This window comes from Mus musculus, chromosome 5 (assembly GCF_000001635.26).
Source record: "Mus musculus strain C57BL/6J chromosome 5, GRCm38.p6 C57BL/6J".
Lineage (NCBI taxonomy): Eukaryota > Metazoa > Chordata > Mammalia > Rodentia > Muridae > Mus > Mus musculus.
Genome location: NC_000071.6, coordinates 5,434,527 through 5,454,100, shown reverse-complemented (window position 1 = coordinate 5,454,100; position 19,574 = coordinate 5,434,527). Strand labels below are relative to the sequence as shown.

General features: G+C 39.5%; 1 protein-coding gene across 2 annotated transcripts in view; it reads left to right on the top strand.

Annotated features, from left to right (window-relative positions):
* Pttg1ip2 (PTTG1IP family member 2) overlaps window positions 1-16,274 on the top strand; it is a 41,317-nt gene extending 25,043 nt beyond the window's left edge. Inside the window, exons 5-7 of one of the 2 annotated variants that reach the window (NM_001200025.1) lie at window positions 2,034-2,092; window positions 3,447-3,493; window positions 16,184-16,274. In NM_001200025.1, the coding sequence (NP_001186954.1) occupies window positions 2,034-2,092; window positions 3,447-3,457 (70 nt within the window). In that variant the 3' untranslated portion in view covers window positions 3,458-3,493; window positions 16,184-16,274. The remainder of the gene's footprint in view (window positions 1-2,033; window positions 2,093-3,446; window positions 3,494-16,183) is intronic. The other variant, XM_006503594.3, reaches the window with a different exon arrangement.
* The last annotated feature ends 3,300 nt before the right edge of the window (window positions 16,275-19,574 follow it).

Here is a 19,574-nt window from a genome sequence, read left to right as displayed (position 1 = left end):
ACAAGTATTTTTATTCTAACTATTTAAGTTTATATTTCATAAAATCTTTTTTCCTACAGTCACTCTTCAACAACTTTGCTGACATCCTATTGCGAATTTTTAATTAAGTTGGCATACACGTAATTTTTCACTATGACATTTTATAAGTATGTTCTTATACTTTGTTCTTATGCTCGCCCCTGTCCTCTGTCTCCCTTACCCTGCTCCCCTTCCATGTATCTAATAGGCCTCAGTGTGTTTTCACCAGCACCCTACTTTAGTTAACAAAAAGTTTCTTTTCATAACGTAACTAGAGTATTTTGGTTTCCTGTCTTCTTTTGAGATCACTCCCTTTTTCCTTTCCTGTAGAATAAAGTGTCCTTTTCCAAAGGGGCATTGCAGAGTTTAAAAAATAATCATATAGTTCATAGTTTCTTACCAACCTGTCTTTTCCCTCTCTTTTATAACCTGGTGTTTCCTTTGTCAGATTGTATGTCTTTTATGTCTTTTATAAGAAGAATCCTTAGATAAGATAGGTAGAATCAAATATAAATAGATGCACACAGATAGGATTATCTTCATGTATATATATATATATATATATATATGTATATATATATGTATATATATATATGAAGATGTATATGTATATATATATATACATGAAGATAATACTCTTAATTGTTCTGTTGTCACACAACAGAACAATAGAACACTTAAGAGAGGAGAACTCATGGGGCACAGTAGTTGCATGGCAAGAGACTATGTATATATGTATATATGCATATATATGCATATATGCATATATATGTATATATGTATATGTATATATGTGTATATATGTATATGTGTGTGTGTATACCTGTTAGAGCATGTTTACAAATTTTTAAAAATATTTAATACATATTTAATATGTGTAATATTAAATATACATATATTTAAAAATATGTAATATGTACATATATACATTAAAGTTTGCTTGTTTAGCATCTTTGTTTAGAAAATTGTATTTTTTCTGGTATCAGGGGTTTATTAACATATCAGTAAAAGACAGAGTAAGATGTTCATATTCCTTTCCTCTCAAAGAAACAACAGAACAATGAAGAGAGGAGAACTCGTGGGGCACAGTAGTTGCATGGCAAGAGACTATTTTCTATATTTTTAAAAAGATTATGGTGTATTACATTATTATTTTTTTGTGTAGTCACTATGTACAAAACAGCAAATGACACTCATAAGAGTAGAGGCCTTAGCAAAAACCACTGCTGAAAGATCTTTCATTGACAGTGTAAAAGAAAGATTTGTAAACATGTTCTGACAATTGTATTTAGTTGTAATTTAGCTTAGTGTCCGTCTTCATTTTAAATTTCTAGCATGGGCATTCTCTGCCTTTGTTAACTGCATGGCCATAGGACTTACGAGAGAACTTTATTCTTCCAAGGAGACGTTCTTGATAATCTAATCATCCTTCTAGGTTCTAGTGCATCACTGGATGTGTGGCACCGTGGAAAAGCACTGTCTAGCCTTCATAAGGCCCTGGGTTCAAGTCACAGCACTGAAAAGAAATTCTTATAGTACATCAGTCTTTACTTTAGAAATGTTTATTATTTAATTTGATATAATTTTGTTAGCATATAAAAATTAAATGACTTTTTAAATGTTTTAAATATTAATAAAATATAGATATTTATTATACTTAACATTTTCTTGAATGCATCTCTTCTTTGTCAGAATAATTATGTGTTGTGCAGTGCATGTTTCTGTCATTAGAGACATAATTAGGAAAAGTCCAATACTCTGCCTTTATGTAGGACAGATATGAGTAAAGAAGCAACTGTTGTTTTTATTGTTAATTGATTTTTAGATGGCATTCCATTTAACTCAGTTGTATTTTTCTTAATAAAATGTACTAACTCTCCTGATGAGTAGATGAAAGAATTCAAGTTAATAAAGCGAAGATGCTAACATATAACTGTACTTTACATAATGACTTAGGATAACTTCAGCTATAACCATTTTAAAACTTACTGTATATTCACCGTCATTTTGAACAGGCATATGGCCCTTTATGCAAGACATGGACAAGTTCCCGTCTACAACTGGGATGCTCCAGGCAAGTGCTTTCATCCGTCTGATAGGCGCTCCTAGGCTTTTTCAGTGACTGACAGCCAGAACTCATGCTCTTCCTGCAGACCACAGAGTTAAAGGTCATGTGGGAAACACGACAGCAGATTTTATCCCCATTTTGAAATACACTTCTATATCCTTAATAGTTAGACTGGGATTTGCAAAATAGTAATTCTAATAAGAATCGGGAACATTGGAGTGGGTTATTAAACATTTTCAATTCACCTGGGGATTTAATTACTTCTCTTTTTCCTTCCTTCCCACTTAACTGAGGAAACTCAAGGAGACCTTTGTTTTAAGGAATCCTGTGGTCATTGCCCTTCATCTCACCAAGTACTCTAGGCTAGCCAAATCTTCCCCAGGTTCTTCCAGCTTCCTCTCACTTTCTCCTTTACAGAGGACTCAGTGTGGCTTCCCTGGTTGGTGACCTTTGTTTATACAAGGCAGAGACTAAGCAAGCCTGTGGTCTGTGGAGTAGGAAAATACGGAGTTTATACAGCATGGCTTAGGCACAGCGCTTCTCACAAAGACAGTGGGAAAGAGATTTCTGGTGCACACACTGTTTTCCTAAAAATGTATCTGGATGATTTCCTGGCCTAGAGAGTCACTGAATGTCCACGGATTTTCTGTCACAGAGGACAACTAGCCTTGTGGTTTCCTCAAACATTTAGCCCTTTCCTCTTTGTCCAATTTCCACCCAGGCAAATGACATCTTATACTTCTTGACCCCTAGATATTAAAATAGCAGCAACATTAAAATCACAGCACACAAATCCTTAGTGTATTTATGACATCTGTGTACATTTTATGGTTAATATTTTTTAATTTATAGATTTTTATTGAACCTCAAAAAAAAAAAAAAGGAAATCTTAAGTTTGATTACATCTTGACTTAAAAGTCACTCAGCAGTCAGGAAGTGGTGGCTCACGCCTTTCATCCCAGCACTTGGGAGGCAGAGCCAGGCAGATTTCTGAGTTCAAGGCCAGCCTGGTCAGAGTGAGTACCAGGACAGCCTGAGCAGTACAGAGAAACCCTGTTAGGAAAGTCGAAAAAAAGAAAAAGTCGCTCAGCAGTTAAAGCACCAAGTGCTCTTGCAGAGAACCCAACTCCAGTTCTCAGCACCCATATGGAAACGCCTGTCCATCTGTAACCCCAGCTCTAGGGGATTCGCTTCAGGCCTCTCTGAGTTCTGCATTCATGCTTTACAGAGATGTACACACAAGCAAAACAAAAACAAAAAACTCCACCCACATGTAAAGTAGAAGTAAATATTTTTAGAGTGTCCAGCTTCTGTGACAATAATTTGTAATATAGTTCTGATAACATTCTATAATCTTCAGGTGACTGGTGACCTGTAACTGGGTTCTTCAGAGGACTGTCGCCTTGGGTAAGCACATTTTTACCATCTGTATGGTTAATATTTTAAAGGTTAAACATTTAATGCTTTTGTTGAATTTTGTGGAAAACATTTTAAAAGGTGAATTTATTTTGCATTTCCATAGCATATTACGGATAAATAGCTGACAAGACAAATCTCCCAGAGGGAGAGGGAAATGTTCTTCCATGGTAAGAGTCTCAGGAACACCGCAGGGAATTTCTGTGCCTGAAGTTTCTATAAAATAGCTTTTCAGGCATATATAATTAGTATTGAGAAAGAAACATAGAATATATAAATTCTATGGACAATTCTCAATCTCTGGACACAGACTGCATCAGAAGGTGGAGACGAGGGAGTTTCTGTTTTAATCTGGACCTAGACTATCTAAGGGCTGCTGGTAAAGGGTGTCTTTTCACAAAACCAGCTTGCTTGGTGGATCCTTTTGTCTTTTCCCTGGCTAGTATTTAATTTACTTCCATCTTGGTCTTCAATTCTATTCCATTGGTCTACTTGTCTGTTGCTATACCAGTACCATGCAGTTTTTTATCACAATTGCTCTGTAGTACAGCTTTAGGTCAGGCATGGTGATTCCACCAGAGGTTCTTTTATCCTTGAGAAGAGTTTTTGCTATCCTAGGTTTTTTGTTATTCCAGATGAATCTGCTGATTTCCCTTTCTAATTCGTTGAAGAATTGAGTTGGAATTTTGATGGGGATTGCATTGAATCTGTAGATTGCTTTTGGCAAGATAGCCATTTTTACTATATTGATCCTGCCAATCCATGAGCATGGGAGATCTTTCCATCTTCTGAGATCTTCTTTAATTTCTTTCTTCAGAGATTTGAAGTTCTTATCATACAGATCTTTCACTTCCTTAGTTAGAGTCACGCCAAGGTATTTTATATTATTTGTGACTATTGAGAAGGGTGTTGTTTCCCTAATTTCTCTCTCAGCCTGTTTATCCTTTGGGTACAGAAAGGCCATTGACTTGTTTGAGTTAATTTTATATCTAGCTACTTCACTGAAGCTGTTTATCAGGTTTAGGAATTCTCTGGTGGAATTTTTAGGGTCACTTATATATTCTATCATATCATCTGCAAAAAGTGATATTTTGACTTCTTCCTTTCCAATTTGTATCCCCTTGGTCTCCTTTTGTTGTCTAATTGCTCTGGCTAGGACTTCAAGTACAATGTTGAATAGGTAGGGAGAAAATGGGCAGCCTTGTCTAGTCCCTGATTTTAGTGGGATTGCTTCCAGCTTCTCACCATTTACTTTGATGTTGGCTACTGGTTTGCTGTAGATTATCATGTTTAGGTATGGGTCTCAAATTCTTGATCTTTCCAAGACTTTTATCATGAATGGGTGTTGGATCTTGTCAAATGCTTTCTCTACATCTAACGAGATGATCATGTGGTTTTTGTCTTTGAGTTTGTTTATATTATGTCCTGCTAACTTCATGCTTACTTCATTTGTTTCCCTCGTGTGTAACCTTAGTGGTCTACTCTTGGTGCCTCCTTTTTAGAGCAATGGTCCCTCATTGCTATTAACTTTTCTCTTAGAACTACTTGCTGACCTTACACGTTTCTGTATGTTTCTTTCTCAATAAATCTGATTTCCCTTTGACTTCTTCGATCTGCTATTGTTCGGGACATGTTGCTTAATTTTCTCATACTTGTGAATTTTCTTTTTTGATTTTTAGTTTCATAGTATTGTGGTCAGAAAAGATAATTGATATGATTTTTTTTTTGTGCCCAAACATAATTATCCTGTCAAATGTCTCGTGGGTTCTTGACCATGACTGTTCTGTTGCTACTGTTCTGTTCATGTCTGCATAGTTTAAAATATTATTCAAACCCCACATTTTCTTATTGATTTTCTGTATACATACTGTATACACTGTTGAAACTGGGATATTGAAATTCCCTTTTATTTTCTTTCACTTCATATTTATTTATTATTTGTTTGCATTTTCAGATATGCCAATGAGGGATGTTTGTGTATTAACAATCCTTATGCTTTCCTGGTGAATTAACTCTTTTGTCACTACATAGTTACCATACAATGACACTAATCAAGATAATATCAGTGATCATGAAATAAATATAATAAACTCTACACTCAAAAGGTATTGAATTGATTTAAAAACAACCCCAGCTATCAGCTGTTTACAAGAAACCCATTTCCCCTTTAGAGATACAAGAACATGTGGTGAGAGATATTCCATGCAAATGGAAATTGAAAGAGAACAAAGCTAACTATACTTAAACCATACAAAAGAGAACTTAGTAAAAAAAAAATGCAACTCTAAAATTGGTATTGGAGCTCTTTTGGTAGCATTCTTGATTACCATGCACAAAGCCCTGAGGTTAGTCCTATGTTGAATAAACTGGGTGTGGGGATACATGTCTCCAATTCCAGTTCTTGGGAAATGGAGGTAGAATTGGAAATTCATCTTTAGCTACATAGTGAGTTTAAGGCCAACATACAGTACAAGAGACCTGCGACCCTAGAAAAAGGAGGCACTGTAAGATGAGACAAAGGTATTCTTTGTGTAATAATAAAGATGTTAACATGATTTTATTTCAAAAGTCTATTTTATATCAGTTACATGAGATAGAATCTTTTTCATAATATAATTTCTATTCACATTTTAGTACAAATACACATACACACACATATATAGTGTTCATGTATGGTATGTGTGTATGCATGTGTGTGTGTGTGTGTGTGTGTTTTCCTGTATACTCCCTGAAAAAGCCAGAGGTGAACAATAGTGTTTTCCTCCATAATTTCCACTTCATCATTTGATACACCGTTCCTCACTCAATCAGAAACTTGTGGTTTTAGCTAGACTGGCTGGCCGGTGATTCCCTAGGATCCCCCTGTCTCTGCCAGCCTGGGTCCTTCTCAGTCCAGGAGTTACAGATGAGCACTGACACACCTGGCTTCTATGTGGGAGCTGAGGACCCAAGCTGAGGTCTCATTCTTCTGCAGCCAGCATTTTCCACTGAGCCATCTCCACAGCCCCGTATTTCTTAACACATCTATTCATTGCCATTCCCTTATCTGTTTGATCATTCCCTAGTACCATGATAGTCACACTGCGAAGCCCCTGCATAATTTAAATATTTTGATGGAATTAAACTATCCCATATCTTACATTATCCTTCTTGTTTCTGTTTTTCATTAGATATTTTCTTCATTTACATTTCAAATGCTATCCCAAAAGTCCCCTATACCCTTCCCTGCACTGCTCCCCAACCCACCACTCCCTCTTCCTGGCCCTGGCATTCCCCTGTACTGGGGCATATGATCTTCGCAAGACCAAGGGCCTCTCCTCACATTGATGACCAACTAGGCCATTCTTTGCTACATATGCAACTAGAGACACAGCTTTGGGGGTACTGGTTAGTTCATATTGTTGTTCTACCTATAGGGTTGCAGACCCCTTCAGCTCCTTGGGTACTTTCTCTAGCTCCTCCATTGGAGGCCCTGTGTTCCATCCAAAAATGACTGTGATCATCCACTTCTGTATTTGCCAGGCACTGGCATAGCCTCACAAGAGACAGCTATATCAGGGTCCTGTCAGCAAAATCTTTCTGGCATATGCAATAGTGTCTGGGTTTGGTGGTTGTTTATGGGATGGATTCCCAAGTGGGGCAGTCTCTGGATGGTCCTTTCTTCTGTCTCAGCTCTGAACTTTGTCTCTGTAACTCCTTTCATGGGAGTTTTATACCCCATTTATTAACTTTAATTTCACGTATACTATTTATATTCTTCCAATGTTATTTCAATGCTAAATACAAAGTCTCTGGATATATCCATTCAGTAGCTCTCAGAGATACTGTATACAAAGCAAAAGCATGAATTAACAGTATCTTTTTAAGATCTGTTTCACTTTGGTTCCTTTCTTGCTTTCTATTCCCCCTTTCTTCTTTTTGCACCTCCATTTTCTTCCATCCCCTCTCTCTTTTACAACATATCCTCCCCAAAAGTTTGCTAAACAAACTGAATTTTAACTTAGTTTTACTAACTTAGTTTTAAGAGTTTAAAATGTATCTCTCATCCTTTCTGCTTATGCAGAGTATTTTGTTTTGAATCAGATGGTCTTGGATGACGGAAGATTGATAATTGTACTAACTATATTTATAATTAGTTATAATTATATAACTAAAATATAACCAATTAAATACCAAAACACCCACCTACTCTAATGCATGCTCTCATGAAATAGACAACTCTCAAATGATAAACTATAAATGTCCAACAAACTAATGGAAAAGTGTTCATCCTTACTGGCCATCAAAGAAATACAAATTAAAATGAATGAGATTGAATCACAGAGGCTGGAAATGCCCAAGAAAGCAAGCACTAGTAGATGCTGGGAGGATGACTGTGGGATTGCAAGCTGGACCAACTGTTATGGAAACCAGGATGGTGATCCCTAAAAAGCAGAGAGGAGGAACTGCAGCATTAGGCTGAAAACCATTCTCTCGAGGAATGTGAAGGACAATGGTTCTGGGGTGATGGTAGTGTTTTCTTCCCCCTCTTTAGTATTTTCTTTAAAGCCTAAGTGTGCTGGCTAGTTTTATGTCAACATGGTACAAGCTAGAGGTACCAGAGAGGAGGGAGCCTCAATTGGGAAAATGCCTCCATAAGACTGGGTTATATGCAAACCTATAGTCTTTTCTTTTTTTTCCTGCCTTCCTTCCTTCCTTCCTTCCTTCCTTCCTTCCTTCCTTCCTTCCTTCCTTCAAAATGTATTGGTCTATTTTATGTATATGAGCATGCTGTTACTGAAACACCAGATCACATTACAGATGGCTGTGAGCCACCATGTGATTGTTGGGAATTGAACTCAGGACCTTTGGAAGAGCAGCCAGTGCCTTTAACCACAGAGCCATCTCTCCAGTCCTAGTGTATTTTCTTAGTGATTGACATGGAACGACCCAGCCCATTGTGTGGGGGCAAACCCTATGTGGTTCTGGGTTCGACTACAAAGCAGGCTGAGAAAAGTAGGCGGAGCAAGACAGTAAGCCTTCCTCCTCCACGACTTCTGCTTCAGTTCCTGCCTCCAAGTTTCTGCCCTGATTGAGTTCCTGTCCAGACTTCCTTGATGATGAACACTGCTGTGGAGGTTTAAGTCAAGTAAATCCTTTCCTCCTGAGTTGCTTTGGTCATGGTGTTTCATCACAGCAGTAGAAACCTTAGCTAGGGCACTAAGTAAAGCTTTACATTTCTTCCAATTATTTTTTTTATCATTATTGAGTTGATTTTTAAAATCAATCTCATGCAGAAACTGGGACATATTTGACATTTATAATATTCAAGTTTAATAAATTTTAGAATAGAATTAATTGTGCTAGTTACTAAAAAGGTAAATATACACCAATAGGAGATGGGAGATTTACCAGGAAACAAAAATGTTTAAATGGAATAATTTTGGGTAAAGTAAGTTAAAAACAGACTAATGAATCAGAATGGCGAACAGATGAGGCTATCCAGAGTTATGGTGTTTCACCTAGAACAACAAGAGGTGAAACTGGCTGACTGTTTACATTAAAGGACCAGTAGGTATTTCAGGCTTTGGGAGATTTCTAATTCCTGATACAACTGCATTGTTGTTGTGGTGAGAATGCCCCAAACACACAACAAAAATGGATGCGTATCTGTGTGCCAATCAAGATTTTTGTTTGCTTCCTTGTTTTTTTTTTTTTTTTTTGGTTCTTTGTTTTACAAATACATACAAGGTCTGTGTTTTTGGCGTATAAGCCATGATCTGTGGACACCTTGTTTAAATGATCAAAAACAATCATTTAGATGTGATCTTATAACTTGATAATTTTACTCTGAAATAGAATTAAAGAGAAACCTTTCCACTCCTTGGCTATCTTTTGATAAACAAACCCTATGAAATTATACGCTGAGCGTGCCAGAACCTAATGAACAAATTGTGATTGAAAATCATGAAGAAAGATCTAACCTATTGTTTTCTCTGGTAGACGGTGCCAGTTAAAGACATGGGGTGAGTGGCAGCATAACAATAGCCTTGTTAATGGGGCTCAGTAAATTAGATTATTATTGTCTGAAATGGTTGCTTTATGGTTAGCTGTAATAAAATGATTTTCCTTACATCACTCACCAGCTTCCTTCCTCCATGTGAATGTTAATTACCCATTTATAATGCATTGCAGGCTAGCTCGACTTTGGGAGCTCTAGAAACTAACACTGTCAGAACCAGCAGGACAATTTTAGAGTCATTTATTTGGAAATAATTTGTTCAATATTTTTCATTATACACACACACACACACACACACACACACACACACACATATATATATATATATATATATATATATACACATATATATATTTAAAAAGCAATAGGGATTTTTCTAATCAAGTTAATGGTCCTTGACAAAATTGAAAAGCAGTGTTCAAATCGTGTCAGGTTAAATGATGTGTCTACTTTAAGGACTTTTCATTACCTTTGTAGTTCCTCATGTGTCAGAACACAGTCTTCCTCAGCCGTCACCATACTTATTCTCATTAAGCCTCTCCCCGTTTTTTTCTTTACTGAAATTATCTTCTTACAGTAAATTAAAAGCTGGTGGTTACTTCTGATCCTGCATCTTTCTTCTCCCTTTGCTCCTTGTGAATGTGTTTAGTTTAATATTCCTTTGGGGGAGCAGACTGCTACTTATTCCTGTGGGGTGCATTTTATCCTGACTTTTCCAAGTCACTTGTATACAATAAAGTATAAAATAAAATGCAATGGTTTAGTGAAGTTAATAATGAAAAATGGTAGTTGCAAATCTTTCGTGTTCTTGATCAATTGTTTACATATTAACACATTTACACAATCAGTTTGATCCTATTAATGAAGAAGAATTCTAGCATCAGGCTTATAAGTTACACGTGGAAGTTACTAATTCTGAGGCACCTGAAGCAGTTGTTCAACGTCTCCAGGCCTTGATTTCTTATCTTCGATGGAGCTCACATAAGAATATCCCCTGGAATATAGCACACAATCAGGGAAGGGTAGCTCTGAGATTGGGGAAGAGCCAGGCATGGTACTAACTGGCACAGAATAGGAAGAACTCTGAACCAGGAAGATCTCAGATGGCTTTTGCTTCTATCATTTTTCTTTGTTTTGTTTGCTATTTAAGATAATTACTTAAACTATTGAGTTCTCCCTGGATGAAAGGAGAAAATGTTGAAAAAGTTGTCTGAGAAATGAGCACTATATGTAAAATACTGTTTTAGTAACTGATTCTTAGTAGGTGCTTTATAAATGACCCTATTTTAGCTCTCTGAACCTATTATGCCACCGTAATTCTGTGAGAACTTTCAAACATTAAAAGACATTTAAGACCCTTCAAGAAAAATAAAACTTGAGGACAAATTTATATAGTACCAAATGTACTCTGGGAAGTCCCATGACTGAGATTGGTAGGTGTCCAAGGGGTAAGTTAAAGGGTAGAGAATATATACATCTGGGATCAGGTAAGGCTTAGAGCAGGCAGTCCTGGCATCCCAGCTAAGCAAGGAAGGGCATAGCATATTAACAGGAAAAATTCCATCTCTGACAGGAGTGGGGTTTTGTAAGAAGCAGCAGAATGAGCTCTGAAAAAAGGTAGGAAAGATGCAGATTCCACACGAGCAGCTATAAGTCAGTTCCTGGTTAAAAAAAAGACAAAAGGATGAATGAAAGTTTTACATTGAAATTGTAGTAACAGAAAGATGTGCAAATTGAAGCTCCAATCGGGACTTGGGGTAGATGGTTTGGAGCTGGAGACGTTTAGGCTGTGGGCCTACATGAAAAAATAATGCATGCTGTCCTCAATGTGTGTGAGAATTCGTGTGGACTGTGCAGAGATAGAAAGGATGGGAGTGTGTCCTTCAAGGCCCCTAATCTGTAAATGCAGAAAGAGGCTGTAGAGACTGCTGGGACTGGGAATGGGGAGGTGGCATGCCTGGAGTGTGTGAGCCAGAGCACGGTGCTAAAGAGCCCAGAGCCCAGGCAAGAGCTGTTTATACAGTCTATTCTATAAACTGCAGTAATGCTTTTAAACTAGTAGTGTTTCAAGCTACTAAGAAGCACTGTGCCAAATAATAGGTTCTATGGGAGCTGAAAATAGACTAGAGCTTCCTAGAGCGCCTCGAGTTACAGGGTGCGTCTTGTGCACTAAGAGAATGGCTGCCATGCACAATAAATGTTTTATCTTAAAACGTAGTGGCTACCTGAAGCATCGGGCAGTAAAGGAATCTAAGCCATGCATATGGTCTGTGCTAAGGAATACTGTGATCTAGCAATATGTGCCTAGAGGTGGTAGACTAGGGAACACGCCACCAAGTCACACCTCCCCCCCCCCCCACTTTGATGCTTCCTAAGGTACTGTTTGCACTCCACAGTTGTGTGATTATTAATAGTACATTCACACGTTTTTGACTTGTGTGTGTGTGTGTGTGTGTGTGTGAGAGAGAGAGAGAGAGAGAGAGAGAGAGAGAGAGAGAGAGAGAAGACAGAGGACAAAGAGGGAGAGCAGCAAGTCTCTATAATTTTGCAGCTGTGAAGTTCTCCAGTGCTCACTTCCCATAAACAGGGGAACGTCGAGTTTTCTAAAGTACAGGAGTGGAAATCATTGTCTTCGGTTGTGTAAACAGCAGAATTATGCACTGGGTTCTCTCTCTCTCTCTCTCTCTCTCTCTCTCTCTCTCTCCTGCACCCCGCCCACTGTGTGTGTGTGTGTGGTGTGTGTGTGTGTGTGTGTGTGTGTGTGTGTGTGTGTGTTTACCTATTTAGGAAATTAGGGAAATACTTAAGGGAAAATGGTAGGTGTGTGTAAGGAGAATTGAGGTAATCGCTTTCTACTGAAAGAGGGCGAAAGTTAAGTTTCTTCAGGTTAAGAAATTTCATTACAGAAAGCCGCAGACAGGGGCCAGGAAAAACGAACTCAGAGTTGGATTATTCACCAAGGGGATTCTCCCAGTTACATTAATAAATTCAGGTGCCCTTCTCCCTACTCTATATAAATAAGTATGTGCAGCTTTTATTTTCTATTTTATTTTCATTTATCTTAGAAAATACTAGTTTTAGTATTGAAATGTTTATATAAATGCCTTCGAAAATATGACTAACTTAGATAACTATTGGAACTACTTTTTTGCATTTTGGGTTGTGGGCCTAACCTTTCATGGCTGAGACATCTTTCTAGCTGTGGAATTAATTTTTATTTTAAACATTGTGTGTGTGTGTGTGTGTGTGTGTGTGTGTGTGTGTGTGTATGGCAGGTGAGCATGTGTGCTCAGGTGTACATGGGTGCATTTGCCTGAGTGTGCATATGTAGAGGCCAGAGGTCAATGTTAGGAGTCTTCATCTACTGTTTATCACGTTGGTCTTTGAGACAGCAGCTGGACTAGCTGGCCTTTGGAGTCTCAAGGATCTGTCTATCCCCCTGCCCCTTCCAACCACTAGCACCGGGCTTAGGTATGTGCCACTGTTTCTGTAGGCATGGGAATCCTAAACTGGATAGGCATGCTTGCACACTAAGCAGTATTCCAGCCAAGCCATCTTCCTAACCCCAGCATGAATTCTTAAATAATTTTGTTTTGCAGAATTGTTTTGCAGAATTTGAGAGCTGTGACCCTTTGCTTTTTCTCTGCTGCAGTACTGTATAGCAGCAGTCAGGTCTGCTTAAGAACATAAGGACTTTAAAGGCCAGGGTTGTCTTCTCTCTGTACCATCGTCGTTGACTGGGCCTGAGCCTGGCCTCTCTCGGCTCTCCCTGGCTAATCTTTTTCTCACCTGCTGACTTTGTCGGAGTTTTCTTTCATTGCCCTGCTTATGACAGTATGAAATTTTGATAGTGCCTGTCATCAAAAAGCTTTTATAATAACTGGTAGTAGTGACCAGAAGCAGATAGAAAAAACAAGGGGTATTACTAGAGAACAGGTCAACTGTTGTTATCACAGTAACCTTCAAACCTCAACTCATCTTTAGTCTTTTTTCTTGTTTTACATTCCTCATGTTCTTTTAGTATCTTTTCCTGTGTAGGTTTGTTCTCACTGTTTACTTTCTGATAAGGGCCCTTAAAGCAGTTCCTGGGTGTTCACTCATTAAAACCCTAATCTTTTTTTCTCTCAAAGCTCAACTCAACTTTCATCTTCCTACAAATGACCCTGGCCTCCCTGACCTATACATTTTTTTTTCTCTTGAATGCCCAGCTCATGTTATTCTGCCCCCCCACCCCCTTCCTGGTACTCATGGTGGAATAAACACTACAGTTCTCCTTGTAGGATACAGAATTCTCACTGCTTGTGATGTCTTGAGCACATTGTTAACCTTTCTCAGTCTCCATTTCCTTGCCTATGAAATCAGGATTAAGACAGTTGCGTGCCCACATGGTTGAAGTGGTGACATGCAAAGCACGATAAATACTTTCTACACCAGAGGCTGTGAGCATACGATAGCTCTGACAGCAGCACCTCCCAGACCCTGGCCTATATCTCTGCATATTGATTTGACTATCAATAATGAAACCGAGTAGATAGTGAGTTTGTTTTGCTGTGCAATTGATAAGAATAAAGGAAGATGGCATGGGCTAGATCAGAGTGGAATGGAATTGATTGAGTAGCTATTGATTTCTTTTCTGTATGTCAAGCATTAAGAATACAACTTAGGATTGCTCCTGTCTAAAGGAAATACAGGGACAAAGAGTGGAACAGAGACTGAAGGAAAGGCCATCGAGAGGCTGTCCCACCTGGAGATCCATCCCACAGGCAGACACCAAACCTAGACACTATTGCTGATGCCAAGAAGTGCTTGCTGACAGGAGCCTGATACAGCTGTCTCCTGAGAGGCTCTGCCAGAGCCTGAACAGTACAGATGAGGAGGCTTGCAGCCAACCATCAGCCTGAGCACAGGAACCACAAAGGAGGAGTTAGGAGAAGGAGTGAAGGAGCTGAAGGGGCCTTATCTGGCATCAATGGGAGGGGAGGCCCTTGGTCCTGTGAAGGCTCAGTGCCCCAGTGTAGAGGAATGCTAGGGCGGTGAGGAGGGAGTGGGTGGATGGGTAGGGAAGCATCCTCATAGAAGCAGCAGCAGGAGGAGGAATGGGATAGGGGGCTTGCAGAGGGGAAACCAGGAAAGGGATAACATTTGAAATGGGTTTTTTTGTTTGTGTTGTTTTTGTTTTTGTTTGTTGTTGTTGTTGTTGTTGTTGTTGTTGTTTTCCCTGAGACAGGGTTTCTCTGTATAGCCCTGGCTGTCCTGGAACTCACTCTGTAGACCAGGCTGGCCTTGAACTCAGAAATCTGCCTGCCTCTGCCTCCCAAGTGCTGAGATTAAAGGCGTGCGCCACCACCACCTGGCAACGTTTGAAATGTAAACAAATAAAATATCTAATAATAAAAAAAAAGAATACAACTTAGACAAGACAGGAAAAACTCTTTATGTTCAGGGAGCAGATCTCTTCTAGTGTGGATCGGAAAGAGTAAAGTGCAAGGAAAAATGCCTGAAAGCTGTGGCAGCATTGGAAGGAAAGAAGGGACAGAAATAGGGGCCCAGATAAGGTGCTCTACTTGAGATCAGCAGGAAGGTGTCCCTGGAGGAGTGGGGCTTAATCAACACTCAGAATACTGCATACCCTGTGTCTTCTCACATGTGCAAAGTCTAGCTTTTCAAAAAGATATCAGGTAGAAGACTGCTTAGGGAACTGTGGGAGAGAGGAGGGTGCAATAAAAGGTAAATGTGAACAAACATTGTTGTATATATGTATGAAAAATATCATAATTAAAGCTATTGTTACATATAAACAATATGCAATAATGAAAACACCCCAAACTATGATATGGGGGGGGGGGTGAACCAGAGGAGTTGGGAAGGGCATAGCAGGCAGTGTGGTTCAGAGGCAAAGGTTTCCCCAGACGTGATAGGGTGCGTGATTGTCCAGCTGGACTTGCACTGAGAACTGTGTGGAAGCAGACATTTCAGGTGGAAAAGGAAAGCCTTGCGGTCATGGTTTAGAACAGTTTCAGGGAGATGAGAAATCAGTTAATGAGGCTGCGCAGTTGCCCTGGGATGGGAGACTGTGTGCTCAGGGGCCGCCATGGCTGTTTTGCTGCTGTGTACCCATTCCTGGGTTTTCTCACTGCATCCATTTGAAACAGATGGCTTCTCTTTTGCCATGTTGATTATTTCTGGGAGTCTTTTTGTTTGTTTGTTTTTGTTTTTTCAAGACAGGGTTTCTCTGTGTAGCCCTGGCTGTCCTGGAACTCACTTTGTAGACCAGGCTGGCCTTGAACTCAAGAAATCCGCCTGCCTCTGCCTCCCAAGTGCTGGGATTAAAGGCGCGTGTGCCACCACGCCCGGCAGTCTGGGAGTCTTTATACTGAGTGTGCACTCACACTTCAGGGTGGGTTGAGTAAATCCTTCACAGTCACTTAACTTGATCCTTGTCATGTTGGCAGAAGGAAAGGAAATCATTCGTGTTCGCTTGCGTACTTGAACTTTTACGTCCTCAATTTGCTCCACTGTGTGTGACTAATTTAAGTTTGTAACTGTTGTGACCATGCCCAAGCTTTTCAAGTGATAAACTCCGGCTTGGAAAATACTACACTTCTCCCAAAAATAACACACAACTTGAGTTAACATTGTATTAGATGTGTCCAGTAATTACTGTGTCCTTTTCCTTTCAGGCTCCCACTGTGATTTTAATGATGCCTACAAACACTTTGAGAATGATTGAACATCAAAATTCCTTTAAATTAAAAACCTTGAATTCTATTGAATATTGTGCAGAGTATTTTATTACTTAGACATTATGACTTGTCTACTAATTTAAGATTGGGTTGAACAAGATTTTGTCATTATTGAAAAGAGTTGGGCCTTCTTTTCTGCTTGTTTTTAGATTCTGAGTCATCTTCATCCAGACTGGTTTGCTAAGCTTTGCAGTCTTGCTTTTTGGACAGGAAGTGTTGTAGATGTTAGTTATCCATACATTTGGCACATCGGTTTTCATATGGGTTCAGCTCTGTTGGCTTCCTCCCCCATCATTGCAGTAACAATAAATACTCTATTTTTGCTCACATTCATTTTTATAAAAGGGCTCTATTATTCAAAGTTTCCCTTCTTCTAATAGTAAATTTTAAATAATTCACATAATTAGAATTTGATGAACTTTTTATCAAATCAATAATAGCCTTTAAAAACACACATATATTTCTTTTTTCCAAAATACAAGGTATGAGAGCTCTTCACAATTTAGCAAATTAGAGGACTTCTAATGGACTAATACCATAGCAGGTTAGTGTTAACACTAAATAGTTCTTTCATTAACATTTGATAATGCTCCACTTATCCATTAAAAATTGCTTCATGAACTTTTCCCACTTTAGCTGGTCACTTATTATCTCTGAGAGGTAAATGACATGGTGGCTTCCAGTAAAAGCACTGAGTTGTGTGAAGTGGCAGTTGAATGAGCGACAGCTCCTGCTCCTCCTCCTTCCCAAAATCCTACTGGGCAGAGAAGCTGAGATGTAGCTGACCATATTACATGCCATCTTTCTCTGCACAGCCACCCACCCTTTGTCAGTGTGTGGGTGGAGCTTCTCCCAGAGATCACAGCTGGGCAGGGAGACCCTCAAGGAGCATGGCTGTGCCCACAACCTATTGCTGGTCATCGATGCCCTGTTATCTATGTGACGCTCACACTGAATCCTACTCTCATGCCTTGATAAACTTCTTCGGAAGACTCTCATTTGTCCTCCAGTTTTCTTCTTGGATGATAGATGCTTGACAGAGGCCATATTGACCAAGGTAGTCATGCCATGGACATAATTGGGAGGAGTGTAGCTTCTAGTCTCCACAACACCATATATAATGTTCTGCTGCCAAAATTCCCATGTCCCTCATAGCATGGTATCCTTTGGGCACTGGATGCCTACAATGATAACAAATCTATGACTGAAGGCAACAACTGTTTTGTTCTTTGGTTTTTTATTTTATTTATCTTCCACTTGTTAGGCAAACTATGCAAAAATTGAAATTCTTTTTGCTTACAATACTACTTCAGTATTAAACTCACAGGCTTCAGCTGAGCTTCAGGGTAGAGATAATGGAGCATTAAAAACGGGAAAAACCTACCCGCTGTAATAAAGGGAAGAATGAAGCTTGATTCTGTGTATGTTCTAAGATTTTAGCCAACATGATGAAGCTAGGCTTTTTAAGCTAGAAAAAACATGAAGTTTGTGCACGTGAAGCAAGACGTGTCTTGCACTGGATCAAAGACAAATTTCTTTATTATGCACCATTTTTTAGCATTTTTTCCTTGTTTTTTGGTTGGTTGGTCAGTTGTTTGGGTTTTTGTTTTTGTTTTGAGGTGGCGTTCCTCTATATTGCCCTGGATAGACCAGGCTGATCTTGAACTCACAGAGATCACACTTATCTCTGCCTTCCAAGGGCTGGGATTAAGGGTGTGTACCACTGGCTTTACTATTTTTTCCACTTATTTATTTATTCATTCATTCATTCATCCATCCATTCACTTCACATCCCAGTCGCAGCCCCCTCACTCCTCTCCTCCCAGTCCCACCTGCACAAATCCATCTCCCCCTCCTCTTCTCCTCAGAGAAAGGGGAGATCCCTTGAGTACCTGCCTGCCCTAGGACATCCAGTTGCAGCAGGACTAAGTAAATCCTCTCCCATCGAGGTCCAACTAGGCAGTCCAGCTAGGGGAAGGGATCTGATGGCAGGCAAGAGAATCAGATACAGCCTCCAGCATAATTGTTAGTGAACCTTCATGAAGACTACACGGCACATCTACTGCAAAAGTGTAGGGAGCATAGGTCCAGCAACTGCCTGCCCTTTGGTTGGTGGTTCAGTCTCTGTGAGCGCCCATGGCCCAAGCTAGTTGATCTATAGGTCTTCTTGTGACGTCCTTGATGCCTGTAGCTTGCTCAGTCCTACCCCCAACTCTTTCACAGGATTTTTACTAGCTATTTTACGCATCAATTTTCTGTTGCTGTCTCACAAATTATCTAAAAATAATAATTATTATTTTGTACTTAAATGGAGAAAAGGATTATTTTATCTCACAGTTTTAGAGTCCTTAGCCAATGGTCACATGATTTTATTGCCTTGGGAACATCATGGTGGGAATTATGTGTTAGAAGAAAGATGTTCACTCCTGGATGAGGCACCATGTCCCAGTGTCTTAGAAAATACTCTACAAGGACCTTCCATGAAGCCCCACCTTGTATGAATTCTACCACCTTTCAGATGCTGTATAGTCTGGTAATCCCACTTTTTATATGCAAGATCCAAATTATAGCAGGCACAGGCAGGAACTTTGATGTTGTTTGACTGATTGAAGCATGCAAGTTGAATTTAAGTAAATTGTTCAGCCAGAATCCTGGGGCTTACTCTACCCTACTGAGTAAGAAGCCATCTAGTCAACTGAAGTAGCCTCTCCATTGTCTCATTTCTTTGCACTATTGTACGCTGGTGTCTGATGTCACAGAATGAATCCCAATCTTCACTGTCAAAGAATATCATAGGGCTCTCGGTTAGTCTTTATAGCTCCTTTGGGGGAAGTTTTTCCCATTTATTTATTTATTTATTTATTTATTTATTTATTTATTCACTTTCCATCCTGGTCGCAGTCCACCCCCACCTCCAGTCCCCTCGCCCTCTCTCTCCCCTTCTTTGAGAAGGGGGAGGTTCCCACCTAACCAACCCACCCTGGTATATCAAGTCACTGCAGGACTAGGAGCATCCTCTCCCCCTGAGGCCAGGCAAGGCATCACAGTTAGGGGATTAGGATCCACAGGCAGGCAAGAGTCAGAGGCAGCCCCTGATCCAGTTGTTGGGCACCCACATGAAGACCAAGCTGAACATCTGCTACCTATGCGTGGGGCCCAGAAGCATTCCTGGAGTCTGTGCCAGTCGTATAAGCCAAGTGGCCTCAGCCCTCATTTGGAAATGTGGTGAGTGGAGTCCAGGTAGGTGAAGCTTCATTCAGTTTGCCACAAACGAGTGCTTTTTTCTCAAAATCCTAGGCAAAGGTAAGGTTATTGATAAGGAGAAAAA